We start from the raw sequence: 24,425 nt of genomic DNA, 5'->3' as shown, positions 1-24,425 counted from the left end.
TCAAATAAAAAAAATGGATTAATACAATTGATTTATATGTTCGCACTAATTTAATTATATTTTTAATAGTTACTAACTTTTAATTATTTAATATATATTTATTATTTTATAATATGTAAAAATATTTAATACATAAAATAATTTATATATATAATGTTAATCATGCGCAAGATCTTAACCTAGTATGTTTTATTACTGCTAATACTATTACTTCTAGTGAGTTAATGTTGGAGTATAATATAAGAAAGTGCATATATTATGAGTTATTTTGATGATGGATTGTCGCACTATAGATCCCCACATGAAGGCTGCAAGTTACAGGCAGGCATGCACATGCATGTTTGTTGGATCTTTTACTTTCTCACTAATTGCACAAGATTACCGTTAGATGGATCGCACTTTTTCATCCAACGGTATAAATGATTATACTTTCTCACGCGTACGCGGTCCCTCCTGCATCTGCATGCGATCATACTGAGATGTTAATTAACGCGTGACGTGTCCAGCGATTTTGTTTCCTTAAAGTCTGAAACCCGTTAGAAATGTTGATTGGTTTATTGTGTCGTGGCGTTTGAACGTGACAGCGTGTGATACGGATTCCGTTTGCTTTGACCGTCAACGCTATTGTGCCACGTGATAGAATATTCCTTCGCAGCAAATTGGACTCTAACAGATACTAATTACTGGGCTTAAATCCATCTGTTATATTACATAGCCTGAAGCCCATTTAATCAGTTTTCGTGTGTGTTAAGCTCTTTATGCATGCGTCACACCAGACCCGTTGGCTAAAGGCCCGTTTATGACTTCATTCGTACACTACATTTCTACTAGGTTTCAAATTCACTGATTAGTTATCTCTTTATCCCTAAGATCTGATTAGTTAAACAAACTCTAGTCAAAGTCATATATTTAGTTCGTTTAGTTAGATTTTTGGTTTAGTTTCAGACTTTCACTTGTGTTTAATTTGCTAATAGTCTGATAGACTAAAATAAAGAACATTCTAAGCGTAGATGGTTCGATAAATGGTATATTAAAATTTGAATACTAGATGAAATGTTTGATTGCAACAGAAAACTATGATCACCAAGAGATCGATCAAAGTTTGTTTTGGATTCAAATTAAGTTTTTATCATAAACTAAGCTCCCAACTCTTTTGTAATACTAAATCCATATATATTTTTAGTTATATGTAAACATAGATGGTTATCCTGATCATTCAACTTGAATGGCTACTAAATTGTTTAAGTTATTATAAAAATTATCTTAATGAAGTTTTAATCCATTCCTAAAACAAACGTGGATCAATTCATCTGATAAACTCTTTCAGCAAGTTTGAAATATCTCACTGAAATTTTGTAGTGTTGTAAATTATTATGATGTCTCAGATTTTCTATCAAATTCACTCATTGTGTATCATTTTCTGATTTTTATAAATCTTTTGGTATTTAAATTATTTGTAATAAATGTCTGCTCAGCATAAAAAACTTGAAAAACTTCCTCAATAATTTCAATATGTTTTTATAATATTATACAGTCCAATGTTTTGGCCACGAAGCTAGCTTCTAATGTTTGCTTATGAATATTCAGATATCTAATGTGTGTCCAATTCTATAGTTTTTTTTTTTGGTAAAAATGTTAAAAACCCAATTCTATAGTTGCACGATATCGACTTTCATGAAATGCACATCTGATCATTAAACGGTTCACGCCTTGACCAGAATTAGCTAACCGCTGTGCTCTAGCTAAGGACACCTCTTTATGCAAAAATACTAGTTTTGCCAGCATATGGGGACCCAATCATGACGAAGAGATAAATATTCTATAACCATCCATTGGGTGGTCATATAAAGAAATAAATGCAGCGCATCTAATAAGCTGAAATGTCATACTACAACTTTAAAAAATCACATATTAATATTTAAAACATGTTTGTATTAAAAAGACAAAACACAACAATTTGACAACCCCGCTGGCCACACGGCGAACTCCGCTGACCACACGGATATGGACTATTGTTTTTGGCTCATTTGAATGCTCAGGAGAGAGTCTATTCGTGGGCTGCACCTCCACCCGGAAGTTAGGTCTGTGTTTTTAATAGATCCGGTTTTAATTTTTTTCTCAAAAAAAAACAATTTGACCATGCATTGTTCAAATTTTAAATTACACGATCGTATTATTTTATTTGTAAAAAGGATACGCACCTTCCTCTCATGCATGCAATTAATTAACACGAGCTCGCCAAGAGATACCAATACGTAGAAGAACACAAATATTAGACGACAAAGATTTTATTAAAAATCTAACAATGATTCGGAATCTGCTTTCTGATATTTTATGAATTTGTATGATTTTAGCCATTTATTCTTGTATATTTTGATCATATAGATTATGATTTAGTCATTCTTTTGTTGCATTTTACATACATGAATCTTTATTAGGGGCTGGAGTGTGCTATGGAATTATTGGAGGTGTTTAGAGACATTTGTGGTGCAAAAGTGTGAAAGATGAACATGGATGGAGGTCTTAAAGATATCTTCTGTTGCTAAGATTTTGGGAAGACATAGTAAATTGAGTTAGCTTTCCAATGGAATTGGTTTCAAGTCGTTTGGAGCTGTATTGGAGGAGTTATGGTCGATTTACTAGAGGCATATCAATCCAAGCGCGACCAAACCAAAGCGGGTTCGACCACAGCTAGTCAGCTACCCTTCCTTCCCGCGGTCGATCCAGCGCGGGTTGGTCAACCCGCGGTCGACCCAGCGCGGGTTAGGCAGCCCGGGTTGGTCGACCCGCGCGCATGAACTGAACCTGGGCGGAGCGGCCCGGACGACCCAGTCAACCTACCCGCTCCAAACCCTTTTCTGGGTGATTTTGATGATTTTTTATGGGGTTTTCAGACTTGTTTATGAGCCCAGTATGGTTTTTAAGGATCATATAAATACCTTGTAGCTCCCAAAGTTGGATCTTGTCTCATTTTCTCTTAGACTTTGTCTAAACTTGTAAAAGCTTGAATCTTTTGATAATCTAAAGAAGTACTTCATCTTATATTTGTGTTTCTCTTACTCATTAACATGATTAGCCTTGATCCTTACATGGGTTTAAGGTTTCTCATGGAGATTAGTGAGTAGTGACCTTGTGATTCATGGGTTAGATAGATTAGGGTGATTAAATGGATATTTATGATGTTTATTTCTTGATTAACAATGTTCTATGCTTGCTAAGTGTTCTTAATGTTAGATTAGACTTGATCACTCTCATCTAGACCTTAAGCTATTTTACGCCCGGAATGTATTTGTTAAAATGCTTGAAAGAACTTAGCATTATCTTTTACATATTTGGCCAACGACAGTTGATGTCCAAGATGTTTAAGTGGTTAGTAAACTTGTGATTTATGCATGCTTGAATGTGTTAGCCAACGGGAGTTGATGTTTGATGCATGACTAGCATAGAGATTATTATCACGGGAGTGGATTAATCTATTTTGAATGAGATCTAGACCTATAGGCTTGTTGATTGTTTTGTTTGAACATCCTAGATTGAATCTTGATCACCTTATATCAATTATCCTTGCCCATGGATCCATCCTTAGCATTTGATTAAATTGTTGCACTTATTTTTTGATTGGATTTGAGATCACCTTGTTTATATTTATAGGATATTAGTTTGTTACAAATCATACATCTTCTTGTTTGTTTAGATTAAGGAAGCTTGTATATTCTTTGTGTTATAGATCATTAGTTCCTTGTGGATTCAATCTTAAAATACTACGATGACTTACCATTCGATTGTGGTATTGTTGGCACATTAGGTTAATTGGTGTGTGCTTAAACGCGTAAATCACTTTCCCAGCAAACTTTGAAAGGTAACGAGGCCTTATTATAGAACTTTACAAAGGATATATAACATTAAAAAAAGTACAACGTTCGTATTGCAAGTATCATAGAAAGTAAAACAAATGTTCAAGATACTATCCGAACAATTCTTTTACCTAAGTTTCTTTTTTTTTACACACAACACCTTTATTTGAGTAAACTATTGTTTTATATATGGTTTATTTGCTAAATAACCCAAAAAAACGGAAAATTAGATTTTGGAAGAGAGACAATAGAGAGAGATAGAAAAAGAAAGTAAGAGAGAGCTAGAGAGGAGTTTTAGAGCATAATTAATGGAAGGTTCTTAGAATGGGGTTATTAGACCATGATTAACCCGATGTTCTTAGAGTGAGGTTTTTAGCAGAAGTTAAAAGTTAAAACTTTTTTAGTTTTAAGAACCGGTTCTTACCTGTTTTAGTTAAAAGTTAAGAAACAGTTTCTTAACTTCCGCTAAGAACTTCATCCTAAGAACTCCGGGTTAATCATGCTCTTAGCGGAATATAAGAAACCGTCTCTTAATTTTTAACTAAAAAAACTAAGAACCGGCTCTTAGATAAGATATTTAAGAACCGGTTCTTAGCTTTTTTAGTTAAAAGTTAACAGACAGTTTCTTATATTCCGATAAGAACCTCCCCATTAATCATGTTATTAGTTAGTTAATGTATTTATGTTTTTTTGTTATATATAGGATGCAATTTCCCTTTTATATATCTCTACCCTTTAAAAGATTATCGGTAAAATTGATATTTAAAACAGTGAAAATACTTGATGATATTTGAACGCAGTGTTCAAGGTTGTTAGCTTTCACGGGTTTACTGACTATTACTTCTTAACGTGTGATTATAAAAAATATAATATTATAAAGGTTTAAATATATACGTCTTAATTAGTTTAAGATAGATTTATGGGTCAGTTTTTTTGGCAAGTTATTATTTTTATTAGGGAGTTGAAACCAGGAAAAAAACATTAAGGGGGGTGTATTTAATCTAAAATTTGAGGTGATTTAGTTTTTAATGAGGTTTTAGATGATTTTAAGAAATTGCAGAGAATAAAATGATTTTTGTTAAACCACTCTAGATTTATAGGTCAGAGAATTTTGTAAATTTTTAACTAGAATACTCTTCTTGTTTTGGAAATCTTCGCCTATAATTTATAACATTCTTAATGGAGTGAAATTGTTCTCTACACTTAAAGTATTGTTCTATAAAAGAAATGAAAAAAACAGTAAAGGGACATATATATAATATGTATGTATATATGTGCTGTCAGTTAATAAATACGAGTTTAATTTTATTTTTTTAAATGAAATTTTAATTTTTAGAATTGTGAAAATATACACGAAAATTCGGAAAAAAACCTGAGATCTATATAATTATGGTTTTTCAAACGAAAAGCTTTGCAAGCTACAATGCACACGCTATGGTGGGAGCGTAATCTTAGGCGTCATGGTGAACAACCACAAGACATACATTGCTTGACAAAAATTGTGGACAAGACTGTAAGGCTCAGGCTATTATCAGTTAAAGGGAAAGAGCACATGTACCTAGATGAAAGCTTGACTACATGGTTCGAGTTCAGACAAGACCCATGAAGACGATTTTAGAAAAGATGCCAATTTTTTGTATTCTTTGATTCTTTGAGCACAAAGAAAAACAGAAGCATTAGATGTACATAAGTTTTGATTGAATAAATTTTACATTCATTCGAAAAAAAAAATGGCTTTGCAGATAGCCAAGTGGTATCGCGTTAAAATTTGAAGTTGTTTTCGTTGAATGAAAATTTGAAGTTATATATCACACGATATCCTGAAAATTTTACGACAATAGCTAATAAAATGATGTTATCTTTTTAGGAAACGGCCGATAGGTCTTAGCTAAGCTAAGTACGTATATGCATAATGCATTTTAGATGAATACATTATAAAATGTCGACAGATCATCCACCCATTTCACATATTATTCCCTGGCGATATTTTCTGTTTATTTGTTTATTCAGTTAGGTGTTTTTAGGGTTTACCCAACAAAATTGGACGGTCCTCTCAGCTCTAACAATCCACCAATAATCAACAGCAAAACACTAATTCAACAATGTTGTTTCTTTTGATAATCGTTGTTTTAATAATGTTTGTGCCTTTTTATATCTTTGTATGTATATGTTTATATTTTAAAAGATATCTTCTGATCATGCATGTCTGTATGACCTTGAGAAAGATACGTACCGAATTTAAATTCATATAATTTGTAATATCCATATTGTTGTAAAAGGAAGTCCAGATTAAAACTAGTTTCTCTCATTACATGTTTGAAGGGCCAAAATGACTAAATCCTTTTAATGAATTGAATAAACTCAATTAAGCAAGGACTGATACTTTAAAGACTCTAAGCTAGTTGGTTATTATAGGATTTTTCTTATTTTAAATTATAAATGCTAATGCCATTTCTCAAACAATTTTTTTTATAAATACTAATATATTATACTGTATGTCTAATCTACGTTAACTAAAGTTATTAAACTCTAGTTAATAACACCATTACCCGATGCACGGTTTCATAGGTAGTTTTTTTTTTAAAAAAAATTTTGTCTGATAAAAAAAAATTAATTAAAAGTGAACTAATCGCGGGCCGCCACGTGTCGGTCGGTGAAACCCGCGAACAGTTCAAAAACCATCCATGATTCGGCCCTTACAGAAGAGGAAAAAGAGGCAGTTTTTAAACAGTGAATGGAACCCATTGATTTTTTAATTATTTTTTTGCTAAAACTCATGACTAAGAACCAGGATTAATGGTGCTCTAAGTTGAGTCATTTCACACGATAAATGTTAAACAAAATTATGTAAAAAGGATTATATGAAACACGTGGAATCGATATTCCTATAGATTCTATGGAACCTACAGATTTTCCCCTCGTCTGCCGCCATTAAAGAAAATGGAGTGTGGAGTCATGACGTCTTACCATTGAGGCCATAACAAATTTTGACGAAAATCCACCAAACTCGGATTGCTTCTCATGCAAATATTCTTCATATCTTCTAGAGAATTTCGAAATTTGTTTATGTTATTAAAACTCGTAACTGTGACCAGTTTCTCTCGTTATTTATTATTCGTCACCAAAAGAATCGTACATATATAATGTACTGAGTAGTATAACAAAATTTCCATATTAAATCTCGTAACATTAATATATTAATAATATTTTCTCTCTATTAAATACAGTAAAACATCAAAGTTAAAAATGAAATTATATTTAAATTTTTGTATTGAAAAGATAAAATAATACACTTTCTATATATAACGAAATTAAAATTTTAAAACGTTGCTGTTATGAAATGGAACTTTAAAACGTTACTCTTTGTAAAACGAAAAAGGTAATATTTAAGTAATTAATAGCAGTGATAAACTTTTTATGGACGCGTGTTGTTGAGAATGTACATGAATATATATTATGCGTGTGAAAGATATACAACATCAACTTGTAAGCCAGATTAAATGATTGACAATAGCATAAAAAACTAAAGTTCTTAACGTGCCTATGGAAAAAAAAGAAACACCAACTCTGTATACGTAATGCCTCAAAACCTACCTACGGAAAGATACGCATATCGACGGTTATATAAAATGTGGTCTTCAATATAACTAAAATTTAACTTCAAAAATGAACTAATCAGTTTGATGATGCTTATGATCATACCTTATAAACTAAATTTGTTGGTGAGCTCACCGTTATTATTTCTTGTAATTCAGTGTTATTACGATATATTTGTTTCTCAGAGGTAAACTGGCAATGTAGGAATATGTATAATATCAAATAACACAGCTTTCTTTTATTTATTCTCATATTATAAAAATATTGTGTTAAAACTTTCAAACACACTAATTTTTTCAAAAGTATATAGTATATATGTCTGCAGTTAGTATCATACAGTATATTTCAAGTAACATATTTCTTTTTTATCTCCCTAATTAATAAAAGAAAATTTTCATATAAACTAAAAATACTTTATCAACCAATATTATTACAAATAAAATATGTCTTCGTCACGGAAAATAACTAATAACCTGTAAATTTTTAAACTTTTTGCTTTAATTTAATTATAATTTCGAGTTTTTAAAGCTCGCCCAATAAACACATGGAACTGAGAGACGCACAAAACGTTGGGTGCAATGTCATTAATCAAGTTTAAAATAATGATTAGAAGCATGGAATTCTGGAATCGAAACAAACGAAATGATACTGTGTTCAGAAAATTGCGAAAAGGCCTCTTAACTAATCTTAAACAAAGTCTTCTTCCAACGCACTGTCAATAATCACACTAACTCCATTAATTTTGCTTCCTTTGTATAAGAACACTAAGAGTTTTCATGCGTCATATACGCAGATATAAAATATTTAAAAATATTATATATAAATAAAATTTTCTATTTTTATATTTTAGTTTTATTAGTTTAAAAGATAAAACCGTAATGTAAATGTTTTTAGTTTGATTTATTCAAGTTTACTTTGACCTTTTAATTTTACATTATTTAACTTTTGTTAAAAACAATTAAAATTTATAAAGTTACTTTATTATATTATTATTTATTTAATTACCATTTTTAAATATGTCTATTTGTAAATATATAAATTATTTCTAATAATATATACATTAAATAAAAATAACTTATATACGTTGATAAAATATATTTTAAACTACACTTATTTTAATAATAAAAATATGATTCATATATTGATGAAATTTTTTAATATTCGTAATTATTATTTATATATAAAAACATATTGTTTTAATTGATATAGAAAAATTATTAGGTATCATACAATCTTACCAAAATGAATATTTACTGAGAAAAAATATTTTTGATATAAAATTTATTAGTTATTACTATATTATGAAACTTTTCCAAAAATATAAATTCGTATATAGAAAATCATCATTATTATATTTAAGAAATCTTACCAAAAACATAAATCTAAATATAGTAAATTTTACATGTCACAATTAGATTTATGCCATGTCATATTTCTTTTAAGTCATGTCATCATTTTTTTGTGAAAGTTAATGTAGTGATGACACATATACAAATCACTTCTCAAATATAGCCTAAGGGATCTTTAGACCATCAACATTCCTGGGTCTTTAAAAGGGTCTTTAGGAAAAAAAATTATTTAAAATTATGGGGGCCCAACAAAAACTAAATAACCGGTAACAAAAACCACAAAACAAGGACCGATTTACGTTGGATCTTTGCACTGTTCGCGGGTTCCACCGACGCGTGGCGGCCCGCGTTTAGTTCGCTTTAATTTTTTTTTTTTTCAGACAAAAAAAAAAAAAATTACCTAAGATGCCCTTATCTCGGGTTATTAGGTGGTTTCTTAACCCGAGGGTCCCACAAAAACCATAAAAACCGATCATAAAAATAATGAAATAAGGACCGACCTTGGTTGGGTTTTTGCACTGTTTGCAGCCCCCACCGACACGTGGTGGTCCGCGATTGGTTCGTTTTTTAATTTTTCTTCTTTTTTTTATCAGACAAAAAAAAAAAATTAAAACTAAGAAACCGTGAAACGGTTTAGAGTTAAAGATGCTCTAAGAGCATGACTATCGGTAAAAACGTTTTTTGGGTTTTTTAAATTTTTTTTTTGTTTTCTGATTTTAAAAAAAAAATAAAAAGAACCAATAGCGGGCCGCCATGTGTCTGTGGGGCCTGCAAACAGTCCCCTGTGAAACGTTTCTTATTTGGCGACATTGAAGCACGGTTTTTGCAAAAAGGTGGTAGAGCCTAAGCGTAAGAACCCTCCTCCCACCACCGATAATCATGCTCTAAGTTTCTACTTTCTACACAATATGTATACGTACTTATAGTAGTTAGACCATGATTAACCCTGGGTTCTTAGAGTAGAGTTCTCAGCGGAAGTTAAGAAATTGTTTCTTAACTTTTAACTAAAAAAACTAATAACCGGTTTTTAAATAAGGACTTTAAGAAACTATTTTTTTTAACTTTTAACTAAATAAAGACTTTAAAAACCGGTTCTTAATTTTTTTAATTAAAAGTTAAGAAACAGTTTCTTAACTTCCGCTAAAAACTATATCCTAAAAATCCAAGGTTAATGATGCTGTTATAACTACGTGACTTTTGACGTCATCATTATTTTACTATCGCCTTACCTTTATGTATTGACCTAGCAACAACCAACCGCTAAGGATATAACAATAGAAAATAATGAAAAAGAAAAAATAATATTTGGGTCATTATTTTACTATAAGTATAAATATTTGTTTCAAAGAAAAAAGAATGTTTCAAAAACGTAAATTTTGAAGTTTCTACATATTTATTAGTTAATAATAAGAAATTATATAAAAATATAGAATAATTACGTTTATTAATTTATTATTAATTTAAAGTTATCAAAGATTGTTTTTCTTTGGAGAAATAGTTATCGAATATTCTTAGTCACAAAAGATGAAGCATTAAAATTAATTAATTGTTTTTAGTATATGTGAAAAGCTGAAAATATCTATTAATCTAAATTATACAATCATTTTATGAAAGACAACATGAGACATTTCTTCAGATTTTTTCGGCATTGCCGGTTCACTTCATTCCGCTACAAATTACATTTATTATGTTTAGTTTGTTCTACTTAATCACCTAAATACGTCTTTTGCACCCAAAAAAATCACATATGCTTTTTCGAAATTCAGGTTTTAATATTTACAGTTAGATATGTATGATTATACTAAATCGTCTCGAAGATCAAGTAACTTTTTGTAGTGAAACGTTTAATTATCGATGAAAAAGGCCACATCTTCCGGAGAGAAGCTTTCTGACATGCAAAATTTATACTTAAAAAATATTAGAAGAAAAAAGGAATGCATTTTAAAAATCGTTTTTCAACAATAAAAATAGGGAATGCATTACTATTACGATGACTGTGGGTTGTTAATTTGTTTAAATGGAGCTTTTCTAAGAGATTTTTAAGGTCAAGGGTCATCGTTACGATGTGCGCTTGCTTCCTACAATCTAGTTGCCCTACTGGCCCTACCTTTTTCCTTTTGATAACTACATCACCTTTTTTTGTTTTCCATTTGTTAATCCTCACGATATCTACTCATCGACACAGATATGTAAATATACAGAAATAGGTCTTGAAAACATATAAAAGAGATTAAGATAGATTTTTCAAAATATGTACATTCATGAATTGAAGTTTTAATAGTACTGTACGTGTTTTTTCGTTCTAGAAAATAGTGAATAAATGGACGAAGCTAACATTTACATAATTATAGATATGATGATATGTTTATTGAAAAAGACAAGAGAAATCAAATTGCTTTACAGAGAGGCTCGTCTCTTAATTTGTAAATTAATTAACTAATAACAAAGAAATAAATAGCAAAACTATAATTAACAAAACAATAATTGAGAAGAAAACAAAAGTGCAATAATCATTTATTATTGAACAGTGAAATGTAAAACTAAAATTTCATTGGACATACTCTTATTTTAAACTAATAAATGAAAACAGAATGGAAAAGTATAATAAGAGTTGAATTTATTAATCAAGAAAACAAAAAAAGTGTACAAACAGACACGTGTGTTTTCCTCATGCATCTTATTTTAGACAACAATACTCATATATATATTGACTCAGTCTCCTCTAGCTCTCTCATTCTCCAACTTTCATATTGGTAGTTACAAATAAGTTTTTGTAAAAACAGTACATGCTCTTTTCTCTTGATCTTGATTCTTGATTTAGATAATCTTAAAATCTGTGTTGATCATGATGTCGGAATCTATGAGTATATCAGTGAACGGACAATCTCAAGTGCCTCCTGGGTTTAGGTTTCACCCGACCGAGGAAGAGCTGTTGCAGTATTATCTCCGGAAGAAAGTAAATAGCATCAAGATCGACCTCGACGTTATTCGCGACGTTGATCTCAACAAGCTCGAGCCTTGGGATATTCAAGGTTTATTTCCATAGTTTTTTTTTTGTATAAGATGAAGAAAATTCTTTTGTCCAAAAAAAAAAAGATGAACCTTTTCACAGTCTCTCTTCCTTCAGTTTTGAATGAGTTTACTTCTATGTAAATGGATTTCTTGTATGTAGTTCTTTCGATACATGACGTTCTCATGTATCTTTTTACGAGAATATGACTCTTCACTTAGTCGTTGTTGTTGCTTGTATATTAGGAGTTAGTTATTTACTACAAAGATCCAAGATAGGCTAGGTTGGTTAACTATATAATTTATGTTAAAGTTATTCTGATTGTTTTTGTCGTTATGCAGAGATGTGTAAAATAGGAACAACGCCTCAAAACGACTGGTACTTCTTTAGCCACAAGGACAAAAAATATCCGACGGGGACGAGAACTAACCGAGCTACGACGGTCGGATTTTGGAAAGCAACGGGGCGCGACAAGATCATATATAGTAATGGCCGTAGGATTGGGATGAGAAAGACTCTTGTTTTCTACAAAGGCCGAGCTCCTCATGGCCAAAAATCTGACTGGATCATGCATGAATACAGACTCGAAGACAACGTTATTTCCCCTGAAGATGTCACCGTTCATGAGGTGTGTATCAATTTAATACGGTTTATATTATGATATATCTGATTCAATCATATACTTTTCTCTCTTGAATATGGTGAGACTGTTAAGTCTCACTATAAAAGATATTACTAATTACTTGTACTAATATTTTCGTCAAAATAATATTTTCTATAAAGCACTGTTGTGATTTCCACTCGAAATATCATCAAAACAGTATTCAAAGAAGCGCTAGAGCTAAACGGGCTGTGAACGCCTAGAGCCTAGAACGACTAAGTAGATGCCTAGAACATTAATTAAGCGGCTAAAGCATTTATAATTTAGAACAATATATTATATATAAATATAGCATTTTATATTAAATATCATTATTTACAAGTGATAAATTTTATATTATATTATCATAAGACTATATATTATAATATATTAATTATTATAATTTATGAATAATAAACTAATATTATTTTTATTACAATAATGTAATTGTTTAGGCAGTTTAAAAGTTAGTCACTATAGTTTTATAAAGTGTACCCTTAAGCACCGCCTAGGCCTCTTTCTTGAACACTAATCAAAACTGTAATCTGTATATATATATATATATATATTATAGAAATATGTTTATGTTTAAATTATAATTACAAAGATATATAAACATAAAATATTATATACGTAAATTACAAAATACTATTTTAATACAGTTTTCTTTTGATAATTAAGAAAAACTTAAGAAAACATGACTCACACGTTGCAAGCAAAGCGAGACCTAAAGGGAATAAGCAAGCTCTCTTTGAAAACGAGATCTAAAATATGAATTTCTCTGATATCATTTTATCTTTTTTTGTAAACGATATAATTTTATCTTATTTTGAATATTTAAGGTGGTGACTATCATTGGGGAGGCATCACAAGACGAAGGATGGGTGGTGTGTCGTATTTTCAAGAAGAAGAATCTTCACAAAACCCTAAACAGTCCCATCGGAGGAGCTTCCCTGAGTGGCAGCGGAGACATGGCGAGGACGTCGTCCTCATCTCAGTTCTTCAACGATGATAGTTTCGAGCAATTCCTAGAACTTATGGGGCGATCTTGTAAAGAAGAGCTAAATCTAGACCCTCTCATGAAACTCCCAAACCTCGAGAGCCCTAAAAGTCAAACATTCAACAACAACTGCCACGTCAGCTCCCCCGACACAAATCATGTTATCCAGATCAGCAACGTGATCGACACTCGCTTCGTTTCTAGCTGGTCCGCTTTAGACCGGCTTGTGGCCTCGCAGCTAAACGGACCCTCGATCTCAGCCGTCGATGAGAGCCACGCGGATCAAGATCACCTCGCTTTACCTTCCCTCCGATCTCCATGCCCAAGCCTAAACCGGTCCAGTTCGTACCACGATGGGTTATCGCAGGAACATCCAGCGGAGTTGGAGCTATGGAACACGACAACGTCATCTCTATCATCATCGTCTGGCCCATTTTTCCACGTGTCTAACGGTAGTGGATAAGTGAAAGGGAGGGAAAGCGAGACACACACAGAGAAGACATTTCACATTTGTGTAGAAAGATATAATCATACCATATAGTTGTTGAGACATTAAAAAAAGAAGTCAAATTTGTGATAATTACAGTGGTTATGTGAAATATTGTAAAATAGATGAAAGGAGAATAAAGATCTCAAAAAAGAGAGATTTCGTTATAGATGGGGTTAGCATTATGTATCAATATCATCAATCAAAATGTCTTCCATTGATTTACTTGTTGGTTTTGCTTCTAGAAGATTAAATAAACAGATTGTAATAAACTTTGCATTAATTTTTTTTTAAAAATTATAAATTACAAAACCTATTAAACATCACACAATGAAAAATTTTGTATCAGTGATTCAAAGTTTTTATTAAAAAAAGATACAAATGATCAAAAAATAATATGAATAAAAACAATTATTTAATAAATATCAATATTAAAAATATACTATATATCTATGTTAATATTATTTAAATTTAATTATAGATCATATAAAATAAAAAGTGTTTGCTTGGATTAATACAATATTTATTTATGTATTCACATCAATTTGATAATATACGTAATAGTTGTTGAATTTTTATATTTAATATATATTTATTAGTTTATAATATGTAAAATTATATATAATACGTAAAAATAATTTATATATAATATTCATTCCGCAGATCTTAACCTAGTTATCTATTAATCGTTAAACTATAGTACCGAGTGATGCGGTATACTGAAGATAAGGTAGCCTATTATTCTTCGTCTTGAGTCTTGACTATAACAATGTACCATTACACACATGTGCAACCAAATTATTTAGCTAAGAAAATATAATACCTAAAAACGATTAAGTTTATATAAGCAAGTCTTCTATATAAAAACTGCTTAAAAAATTGTTTTTGTACGTACAAAACAAATTGTTGAGAATATGCCAACCACCAATTTATGGGCCATGATTCCATGAAGCATCTATAAAACCTACGTACGGAGTAAGAAAGAAAACTTATATTTAAGGATAAAATAAATATTTTGAATAAAATAAATCTTTAATATCTGTGGATATAAACGAATATATTCTAATCTTAAGAAATACACCGACTATATACTATAAATATAAGACCGAAATCCCTTTTTGGACAAAAAGATCAAAATCCTAAGAATGCAGATTAAGACATTCGACCTATTTCTACTACAATCAAGTGGGTAGAATTAGGAATGTTATCCCAAAACATTGTACCATTGTTGTTTGATCAATAAAACAATTTTCTGATTTTTGATCTCTTATCTTCCGTAATACTCCCTCCGTTCCTTAAAAATACATATTCTAGAAAAAATTTTTGTTTCTAAAAAATTTATTTTTACATTTTTAATGCATGTTTTATTAACTAATTGCAAACTTCAAAAATTTTAATTGCACTAATTAATTTTTATTGGTTTAAAATTGTGGAAAGAAGATAAACACAAAAAATTATGCAAATTTAATGTGTTTTATTAAAATGTGTGAAAAAACTAGAATATGGATTTTTTAAGAACAGAGGGAGTATCACTAAGAACTGATTTTATTTTATCTTAGCAGTTTATATAATTATTTTTGTTTGGATCTGATTTTTGGATATAATGGTAGATGATATGATATTCTTTCGTAATATTCAAAACTTTAATTATTTAGTATTAGTATTCATTAAAAATTTATTATTTTAAAAGTAATGTTTAATTTCAATAAACATTACATCTGCAATAATATTTGCTTCTACACATTAAACCACAAAAAGACATATTCTACAAACCCGACACTTGGAGATAATATAATTAATATGTGAATTGTCCTCCTTCAATTAGCTAGTTAATGAAATTTCCTTTCTTCTTCTTTTTGTCATATAATTAATCTTTTAAATACCAATTTTTAAGGAATGGGTCTATAGAAAGATCATGCATCTGTCCAAGAAGTTGACAATTACTCCATAACGTCATAATTAATATTATACACAGAAACATATCATTGATTAGGAATTGGAAGATTACTTACTATAGTAAAAGGCATGTCATAACTTATATGGGCAGCAAATTTCAACAATGTGACTCAAAAGTCACATATATTCCACTATCATTGATGTGTTGGGTGGAACGTTCATATTATTTTCCTAGCTTGTATGCATATAAATTTGATGTTATGGAATCGAAACTTGAACGTTCATAATATTTTCCTAGTTTGTAATGCTATAAATTCGATGTTATAGAATCGAAAATTACCATGCACGTGTCCAGGGCATTATAAACAGAAGTTAAATAAGAAGTAGACCTTAACCTACGCCATCAAGAAAGTATCCATAAGATAAAACTTTTCAAATTTCAATAAACGGAGTAACTCATTCGTTGGTTTTGAAACTTTCATCTGCTGAGTGCTGATTATACTTCTTTCTTCAACCCCAGCAAAGGCGAGGTCAGAGAAAGAAAATAAAGTTATATATGATGTATGTTTCACCTTAAATACATGGAAACACACTAGCATGCAAACGATGATTATAACATTCCATCTTTTCCGACCGCGACAATGGAAGCTAAAATCGCTTCAAAAAGGTAAGTCCGAACAGAATGAATTTGCCGACAAAAATTAACCCATAAAGTTTCACTTTCTAATCTCTGATCTTATCAAAGCCTTTTGATTAAGTTATGCTTTTATTTTTATTTTTTGTTGAATTTTCAAATTGATTAACAAAAAAAAAAAAATTACAGGCAACTTTAGTTTTTGCTTTCAAAGGAAACACAATTCATCATATGAAACATGAAACATAATATGGATAAAGAAAGTTTTTAAAAATTGCGATCAAGATGTCCTTTCGAACCATCTCTGCATTGTTTCGGCATAGAAGGTAGGATTTCTTTGCCTGAGGGAAGATAACCTGTTTTTAATTATTTTGTCGATGTAGTGAACCAACTGCCCAGTGCTTGTAGGATTGTTGTTGTGTCTCCTGCTATTCCGCTCACGCCATATGCTATGAATGCTTGCCTGGAGGGCAAGCTTCAACAAGCATCTGTCCGTCTCTTTCCTTCGATTAGAGGTGATGGAGGTGATAGTTGTTGTCCAGTCAGGATTTGCATTTGGTCCCAGTATGAACTCCACCAGGTCGAGCCAAACCGTAAAGGAAAAAGGGCATGCGAAGAATAGGTGGTCGCGAGTTTCGTCAGGTTCTCCACATAGGAGGCAAGGTTGAACAATACCCCAAGCTCTTGTTCTCGCTCCTGTCGCCAACCTATCCTTAAAAGCCAACCAAGTGATGAAAGAAAAACGTGGGATGCTTTGTCGGAACCAAACAACTTTACACCATTGTAATTTGGGGTATGAACCCCGTAATTGCTCCCATGTTTCGGTGCTCGAAAATTTCTCTTTGTATTCCCCATCTCCGTGACGCCATAGAGTCCTATCCTCATCCGCATCCTCCGCTGGAGCTGGAACAGAGTTGATGCAGGCTATCATCGCCCGTAGGTGATAGCCTCGACACCGACGTATGTTCCATTGTCCCCCAGAGGCAGCGTCTGAGACGGTTGCATAGCGGGAGATGCCTAACACTTGCGTTCCTAAAGCACCTACAATGTCAATAAGTCTACCCACCGGTAACCAGTTGTCATACCAGAATAGGGTACCCTTACCATTTCCTATCTCCGATTTCATGAAAGGTGCCGCTTGGTCCCTGAGCTTCAGGAGTTTTCGCCAAATCCAAGATCCTGCGTGGTTGCCTTTGGTATCCCAGAAACTATGAGTGTTTAGCAAGTAAGTCTTCGTCCAAGCCACCCACATAGAACCAGAGTTTGTGAGTAACCTCCAAATCAAACTTAGAGCGAAGACCCTTGAAGTATCCGTTAGTCGTCTAATACCCAAACCGCCCTCATCTTTTGGTCGGCAAATATCCTCCCACGCAACCTTTGCCTTTGTGTGTGTAATCGGTGATCCAGACCATAGAAAATCCGCACACATCCCCTCGATTGTATTGAGACAGGTCTTTGGTAGTCGAAAAACCGAGCACCAGAAATTTGTAATGCTCCCAATGACCGTTTTTACAAGTTGTAACCGTCCCGCATATGAGAGGCATCTACTTGACCAAGAAACCATTCGAGTACGAATCTGATCAATGAGTGGCTCGTAGTCTGCTTTGGTCATTGTTTTCGTTGTGAGTGGCAGTCCTAGATATCACACCGGTAGGGAATCAGTAGGAATACCTAGTCTATGAGCCTCGTCCTTGAACTCCTGTCTAATCCGGCCAGCCATGAAGATAGAGGATTTTGCCGGGTTTATAACCAGACCGGAGAGACCTTCAAACTCAGTTAGAATTTCGAGTATCCCCTTAAGGGACTCCACTGCACCATCTGTGAAAATCATAAGATCATCCGCAAAACTCAGGTGAGTAAGATTTACCTTCCTGCATTGAGGATGGAACCCAAATCGCTGAGAGAGAGCTCCCTTGTTTAACATTCGTGACAATACATTTACGGCAATGACGAACAGATACGGAGACAGAGCGCATCCTTGTCGCAAGCCACGCTCACTTCCAAAAAAACCCTCCAGTTCACCATTAACAGAAACAGAGAATGTGGCAGTGGATAGACATGTGTGGATCCAGTGAATGAACATTTCCGGGATACCCAATGCTCGAAGTGTACTCGTGATGAAGACCCAGTTTACAGAGTCGAAAGCCTTTGAAATATCCAGCTTGAGGACGCTTCGTGGCTGTATTGATTCCTTGTGATAGTTCTTGACGAGTTCCGTAGCAAGCAAGACATTTTCGAGCAGGAGACGACCTTTGACAAAAGCGCACTGATTCGGTTCTATCAGCTCCGGTAGTAGCACCTTTAATCTGTTTGCAAGAATTTTGGAGATCACTTTATATAAAATGTTGCAGCAACTTATTGGTCTGTAATCTTTTATCTCCCTTGCATCCCCATGTTTAGGTATAAGCGTTAGTATGGTTGCGTTGACCCCTCGAGGAAGAAAACCAAACATGAAGAAGGACTGTACTGCAATGATGAAGTCTTTCTTTATGATATCCCATGAAGCTCTGTAAAAATCAGCTGGAAAACCGTCTGGCCCCGGAGCCTTGCTAGAAGGCATGGAGAACAATACATTGCGAATCTCAGCTTCAGAAATAGGATGAGTAAGTAGCTGTGCTGTGTGATCCGGGCATCTGAAATCCAAAAGGTCAGTTAGTTGGGCTGAGTTTGTCAACGCTACCGTTTGGGGGGGATTGGTTGAGGAAATTTTCGAAGTGTGATGCCGCAATTCCCTTGATCTTGTGGAGGTCAGTGATTACCTCGCCAGAAGGTAAGGTGAGCTGTCGTATCATGTTGTAGGATGTTCTACCCTGGACAATTTTGAAGAAGAATAAGGAATTCTGATCGCCCTGTTGCAGCCACGTGATTCTTGATTTCTGACGCAGAAAACTTTCCTCTATCGATGCCCAATGGTTCCAGTCGTTCATGGCATCTGCAGCCTCCGTAAATGATGCTTCCGTAGGGTCCTGCAATGCTGACCTTTGTTTCTCGCAAAGTTTCTCAAAAGCATTTTGAGTTCTTTTTGGTATGTTACCGAATCTGTTTTGATTGAGTCTCCGCAGTAGGGGTTTGAGAAGTTTCAGCTTTTTGTGGAATCTGAATAGCGCCGACGTGGAGTGGAAGATCTGTTCGGTGGAGTTCTAAGACGCAGCAACTGTATCCAAAAAATCCGGATGATCGGCCAGAAAGTTGAAAAACTTGAAAGGTCGCTTCTTCCCCATCGCGGTAGTGTTTAGCCTAACCCAGTAACGTGTATGATCTGAGACGCCCGAAGGCTCCACACTTCCATAAGATTGCGGAAATTGGTGCAACCAGTGGTCATTGACAAGAACTCGATCCAGTTTCTTTGCGATCGGTTTCTCTTTTTGCTTATTGGTCCAAGTGAATGTAGGACCAATTGAAGTGAGGTCGGTGAGGTTGCAGTGTGCAACCGCAGACTGGAAAGCTTGCATCCCCCGGAGGCCTGCGTTTGAAAGGGATCCCCTTGAGTGCTCTGAGGAAGCTAGCGTTTCGTTGAAGTCACCCATCACAATCCATGGGACTGCAGGTAGTACATACCGTGCCTTTATGTAAGCCAATTCATCCCAGAGGTGCTGTCTGGCGGCAGCAAAGTTGGAGGCATAAACACATGAGCACAAAAATTTCTCCCCACTTTCCGAGGTTACCCACACGGTGATGCATTGGTCACTCTTAAACAGAAGGTTAACGGAGATGTTTCCTGCCCAACAGACCCATATTTTTCCAAGATAGTGGTGTTCATAGTTTGTAATGAAATTCCAGTGAGGAAGAGCAGAGTTTAGGATAGATACACTATTTTCTTCTCGTACCCGAGTTTCGACAAGGCATCCGAAGGAAGGTTTCGTAGATTTAATCCAAGAACATAGAGCCGTTTGTTTGCGCATTTTGTTGAAGCCCCTTGTGTTCCACGCAAATAACGATATCATATCATTAGTGTCTCCGCGAGGAGACATAATTGTTTTGCTTGTTCTTTGAACCTTTGGATTGATCTTTTTTGTTCCCCGCTGTTGTGTTTTGGTTTTTTTTCTGGGTCTTCTTGTTCTTACCAGACTTTTCCTTCTCCAATTGTTTCCTCTTCTCAAGTGTTTCCCTTATTTCGACTGAGCTTTCCTCCTCGGAGCTTGCACTTTCGTCTTCATCTTCCATTTCACCCTCCTCAAGCTCCTTGCGTAGCAAATGGAAACGGGACGGTGAGGTTTTGCTTTGATCTTCAGGCACCTTACTTGTTTCCGGCTTTTCAAGTTTCCGAGTCCCAGAAGGCGAGCTCAGTGGGACCATAAGCCATGGTTCTTCGTTCTCAGAAACACCATTATTACCCGCTTCCTTATCCGATACGCTAATGTTACCGTCTTTTTCGGTATGCTCCTTGTCTATTGTAGTTTCCGTCTTTTCCACGTTCTCCACCTCCTGCACAGGTTTGTCAGTGTCAATACTTTTTGAGACCTCTGTTTCCCTGGCCGAGTTGGTCAGAGGAGCCTCCGTATCAGAACCCACGGGATCCTTTTCTTTTTCTTTAGCACCTTCTGTTTTATCTTTGATGTGCTTATTCTTGGAGCATGTTTTATCAGTGTGACCCCATAACTGACATCCAAGGCATCGTGGGGGTAACCACGGGTAGCTGACAGTGATTGTCTCTCCAGATCCTCTGACATTTATAGTCGAAGGTATAGGTTCCTCTAGGTTCATAACCACGAGTAAACGCGCAACGTCAAGACGGACGCATCGTTCCGTATTAGGGTGAAGCTTGACGGTACGGCCGATTGTGTCCCCAAAGAAGGCAAGACCAGTGTCGGAGAACAGGTGGTCCGGGACCCCTTGGAGATCCACCCATAGCGGAATAGCCGTAAGATCAGGTGGCGCAGAGGCAGTTTTAGGACACCATCCTCGTACCACAATAGGTATATCCGCGATATGCCAAAAAGTTCTCTTCAAGACTCTCTCCTTCAGGTGCTGGTTATCAATGCGGAAGAGACCCGTATGTGGACTGATGAAGTGAGCATTTATCTTTGTTGATCTATCCGGGAATGACCAGATGCGGTTTACTATGGCGTGGACTTTTCCGATGTGTGGAGCATCCCCCATGAAGTGTCCAACAACAAATGCAGACCACAAAGGTTTGGATTCAGTGAGAAGTTCTTCTGGCAGGTCAACAGATGCTACACCTCCTTGTATATCCACCACCGGTGAGAAACGCATAACGTTTATTAGTTTTCCTTCTAGATCACGTGAACTTTGAGTAGCAGCTTGGGAGTAGGATTTCACCGGGGACTGTAGAACGGGGTCAACAGGCGGTGGTGAGGAACCCATCACTCCGAGCTCTGAGTGGTGAGCGCACGAGCTTTGGATCGATGGTCTGTGGTGGAGCTTGGGTCGTCGTCTTCTTCACCGGGGTAGCGAAGTCAACAGGGCGATCTCATCACGAACAGAACACGATCTTGTCTTCCTTGTCGCCTCGTCTCGAACGCGTTGAATGGTACCGATGGAGAGTGTCGCGCCGGAGCTGTTGAAAAAAGTCGACGTGAATTATTGCTGAGGAACTGTTCACTCAATCGCCCTTAAAGTCGCCGTGAGCTGTTCAGCTTTTCAACCACGTCTTTCAATCATCTCTTATTTTCCTCTTTTTAGTTACTTCTTTATGTGAACTGAGCTTTAACTTAAAACTTTACTAGCGTTTTGACACGTACGCCCGTGCATGTTTGATTTTTATTTTTTTATAAATTGTTTAGTTACATTTTTAAATATATATGTTATTTAGATAGTTTTAGGTTCCTACAAACTTATCCGGACCCGAAAGAATCCAACTCGAACTATGTCCAAAAATTTATAATACCCGAATATAGTTCAATTTTAAAATCTAAAATTCAATACCCGTAAAAGTCGATCTGTATCCGAACGTATACATGAATGTCCATGTCTAACTAATTATGTAAACGAATAAAAATAATTTTGTTAACCAGTTTCAATTCTTGTCACTAATGAAAAATTTTTATTTAAACACGTGAAATTATTATGGTTAATACGTAAAATAAATGACATCGAATTATTATGGTAAATACAATTAATAAAATAGTTTGCAAAAATAAAAAAAGAAAGTAGAAGATGTAATTAAACACTTAAATAAAAATAATAAATGAATTTGTTAGAATTAATCAAAAAGAAAATTAAAATCTGGAAGAACTTAAAAATATACTAGTATTATTTTGAACTCAGTTTTAATAGAATAGGTTTAACACTAACGAATTTCGAGAATAATTATCTCAAGGTATATTAAAATATTTTGTGTTGGTCCTTTCTATTTATTCACTGTCCTTTAGTTTGTATCGCTGATCAACCATTTGCTCATTTTACCTTTATCAATTTCTTACCATTAATCATACATCAATCTTATCCTTAACTAACCCACAAGGATTATGGAGGGAAAAAAATCTAAAATCATTTGTATTAGAAAGAGATAGCCAACTCAATAACCTCCAAATTAATAACCTTGGAATGAGTTGCTTTCGTAACAAACAACTAGATCTCGAGCCGCACAACCATACGGGTTTTTGTTTTCATTTATTTTTAGATAAACATTTTGTTTTCAATTCTAAATTGGTATATATAATAATATATATGTGTCTATCAATTTTTAAAACATAATAAGTTTACGGTATATTTTTTCATTGAATAGATTGTTTCAAACTTTCACATGTTGTATCTTTTTCTATATATATATTTTCGGATTATTATTTCATTATTAAAATCGTAACTATATATATAAAGATTAGTAAAATATTGTTTTATTGTCATATTCAAAAATATTGTAACATTTCATAAATTTAGAAAGTTTTTAAAAAACTAAACTTTTTGCTTCATAGATTTATATTATCGAGTAAATAATTAAACATTTAGTCTTTGTTTAATTTTTAAAATAAACTATATAGTTTAAAATTTATTTTCGTTGGTTTAAGGTATTAAAGATTAATCATTGTTAGATAATATGATTTTTGTTATTTAAAAAAATCTTTATAATTTTAAAAGTTAATAGCGACAAATATTTAAATTATTAACATACGGAGGTATAGTATTACAACATTAAATTATATATATTTAATTTATATCTATAAATCCAATGGATCATCTATTGTTTAAATCCATTTATTGATAGTCCAATAAAAATTTCTGGTAGACCCAAAATTTAAATGATAAGATTAGAGATTAAAAATAACATGACTTTTTAAGAATTGGTCCATTAGGTCTATTTTTTTTAAAATCACATATGAATCAAGGTTGTGACTTCTGTTTTAATATATAAGATGCACATGAACGAAATCTCAAACTAATTTATTCTGAAATATGTAGCTGCCACATGAAATATCCAATGTTTGTGGTTAAAAAGTCCAATGTTTGTGGTTAAAAAAAATCCAATGTTTAAAAAAAAAATCAACGAACTGTACCATTTCTCTCTGACATCCATCGGCATAATAAATTGATTATATATCGACTGAAATCAAAACTGGTCAGATAATATGTATTATGTAAGACTCTTTTTATATCCGACGAACGATGAGAGTCTAATATTCGTGATTCAAATGTGAAAATTAAGAAATAAATCAATAAAAGGTGACTGGAATCTTAGTTTAGTTTTCTCCTTTTTGAATTCAAATTCACATCATTTTGAAGTGATTATAATTGGGTCAGAAGTTTGGGTTGTAATCTTGATTTCCGAAGAAATTGTTTTCTTTCTTTCTGCCGGCTATGTAATCTTCGGTGTATTTTTGTGCTCAGTCAAATATTCCAGATGATAAAAATGGGTCAGAAGCTATTTTTCTTTGAGCTTTAATATGTCCACTTTATGGAACTAGTTTGAAATTTTAATTGGTAAGCTCTCGTGTATTCGAAATACAATATCACATGATTTGTCTAGGGGTTGTTGATCCATAAATTTTATAAAATTGTTT

The 24,425-nt window shown here is 33.5% G+C and overlaps 1 protein-coding gene across 1 annotated transcript; it reads left to right on the top strand.

The window, feature by feature from the left end:
- The first annotated feature begins 11,512 nt into the window (after window positions 1-11,512).
- Window positions 11,513-14,162, top strand: LOC106395723 (NAC domain-containing protein 43). Its single transcript, XM_013836101.3, has 3 exons — window positions 11,513-11,832; window positions 12,152-12,438; window positions 13,293-14,162. Exons 1-3 carry the CDS (start codon window positions 11,646-11,648, stop codon window positions 13,911-13,913), a joined length of 1,095 nt encoding a protein of 364 aa, XP_013691555.1. The 5' UTR covers window positions 11,513-11,645; the 3' UTR covers window positions 13,914-14,162.
- Window positions 14,163-24,425: the final 10,263 nt, after the last annotated feature.

The sequence above is a fragment of the Brassica napus genome, chromosome C4 (genome assembly GCF_020379485.1).
Source record: "Brassica napus cultivar Da-Ae chromosome C4, Da-Ae, whole genome shotgun sequence".
Taxonomy (NCBI): domain Eukaryota; kingdom Viridiplantae; phylum Streptophyta; class Magnoliopsida; order Brassicales; family Brassicaceae; genus Brassica; species Brassica napus.
Note: the sequence above shows the minus strand (reverse complement) of the source record. Positions and strands in the feature narration are given on the sequence as shown.

Bases quoted from the DNA above. Each gene is read 5' to 3' on its own strand.
- LOC106395723 (XM_013836101.3), top strand. From the start codon at position 11,646: ATGATGTCGGAATCTATGAGTATATCAGTGAACGGACAATCTCAAGTG. The intron at 11,833-12,151 runs GTTTATTTCCAT...GTCGTTATGCAG, and splicing joins CGAGCCTTGGGATATTCAAG to AGATGTGTAAAATAGGAACA. The intron at 12,439-13,292 runs GTGTGTATCAAT...TGAATATTTAAG, and splicing joins AAGATGTCACCGTTCATGAG to GTGGTGACTATCATTGGGGA.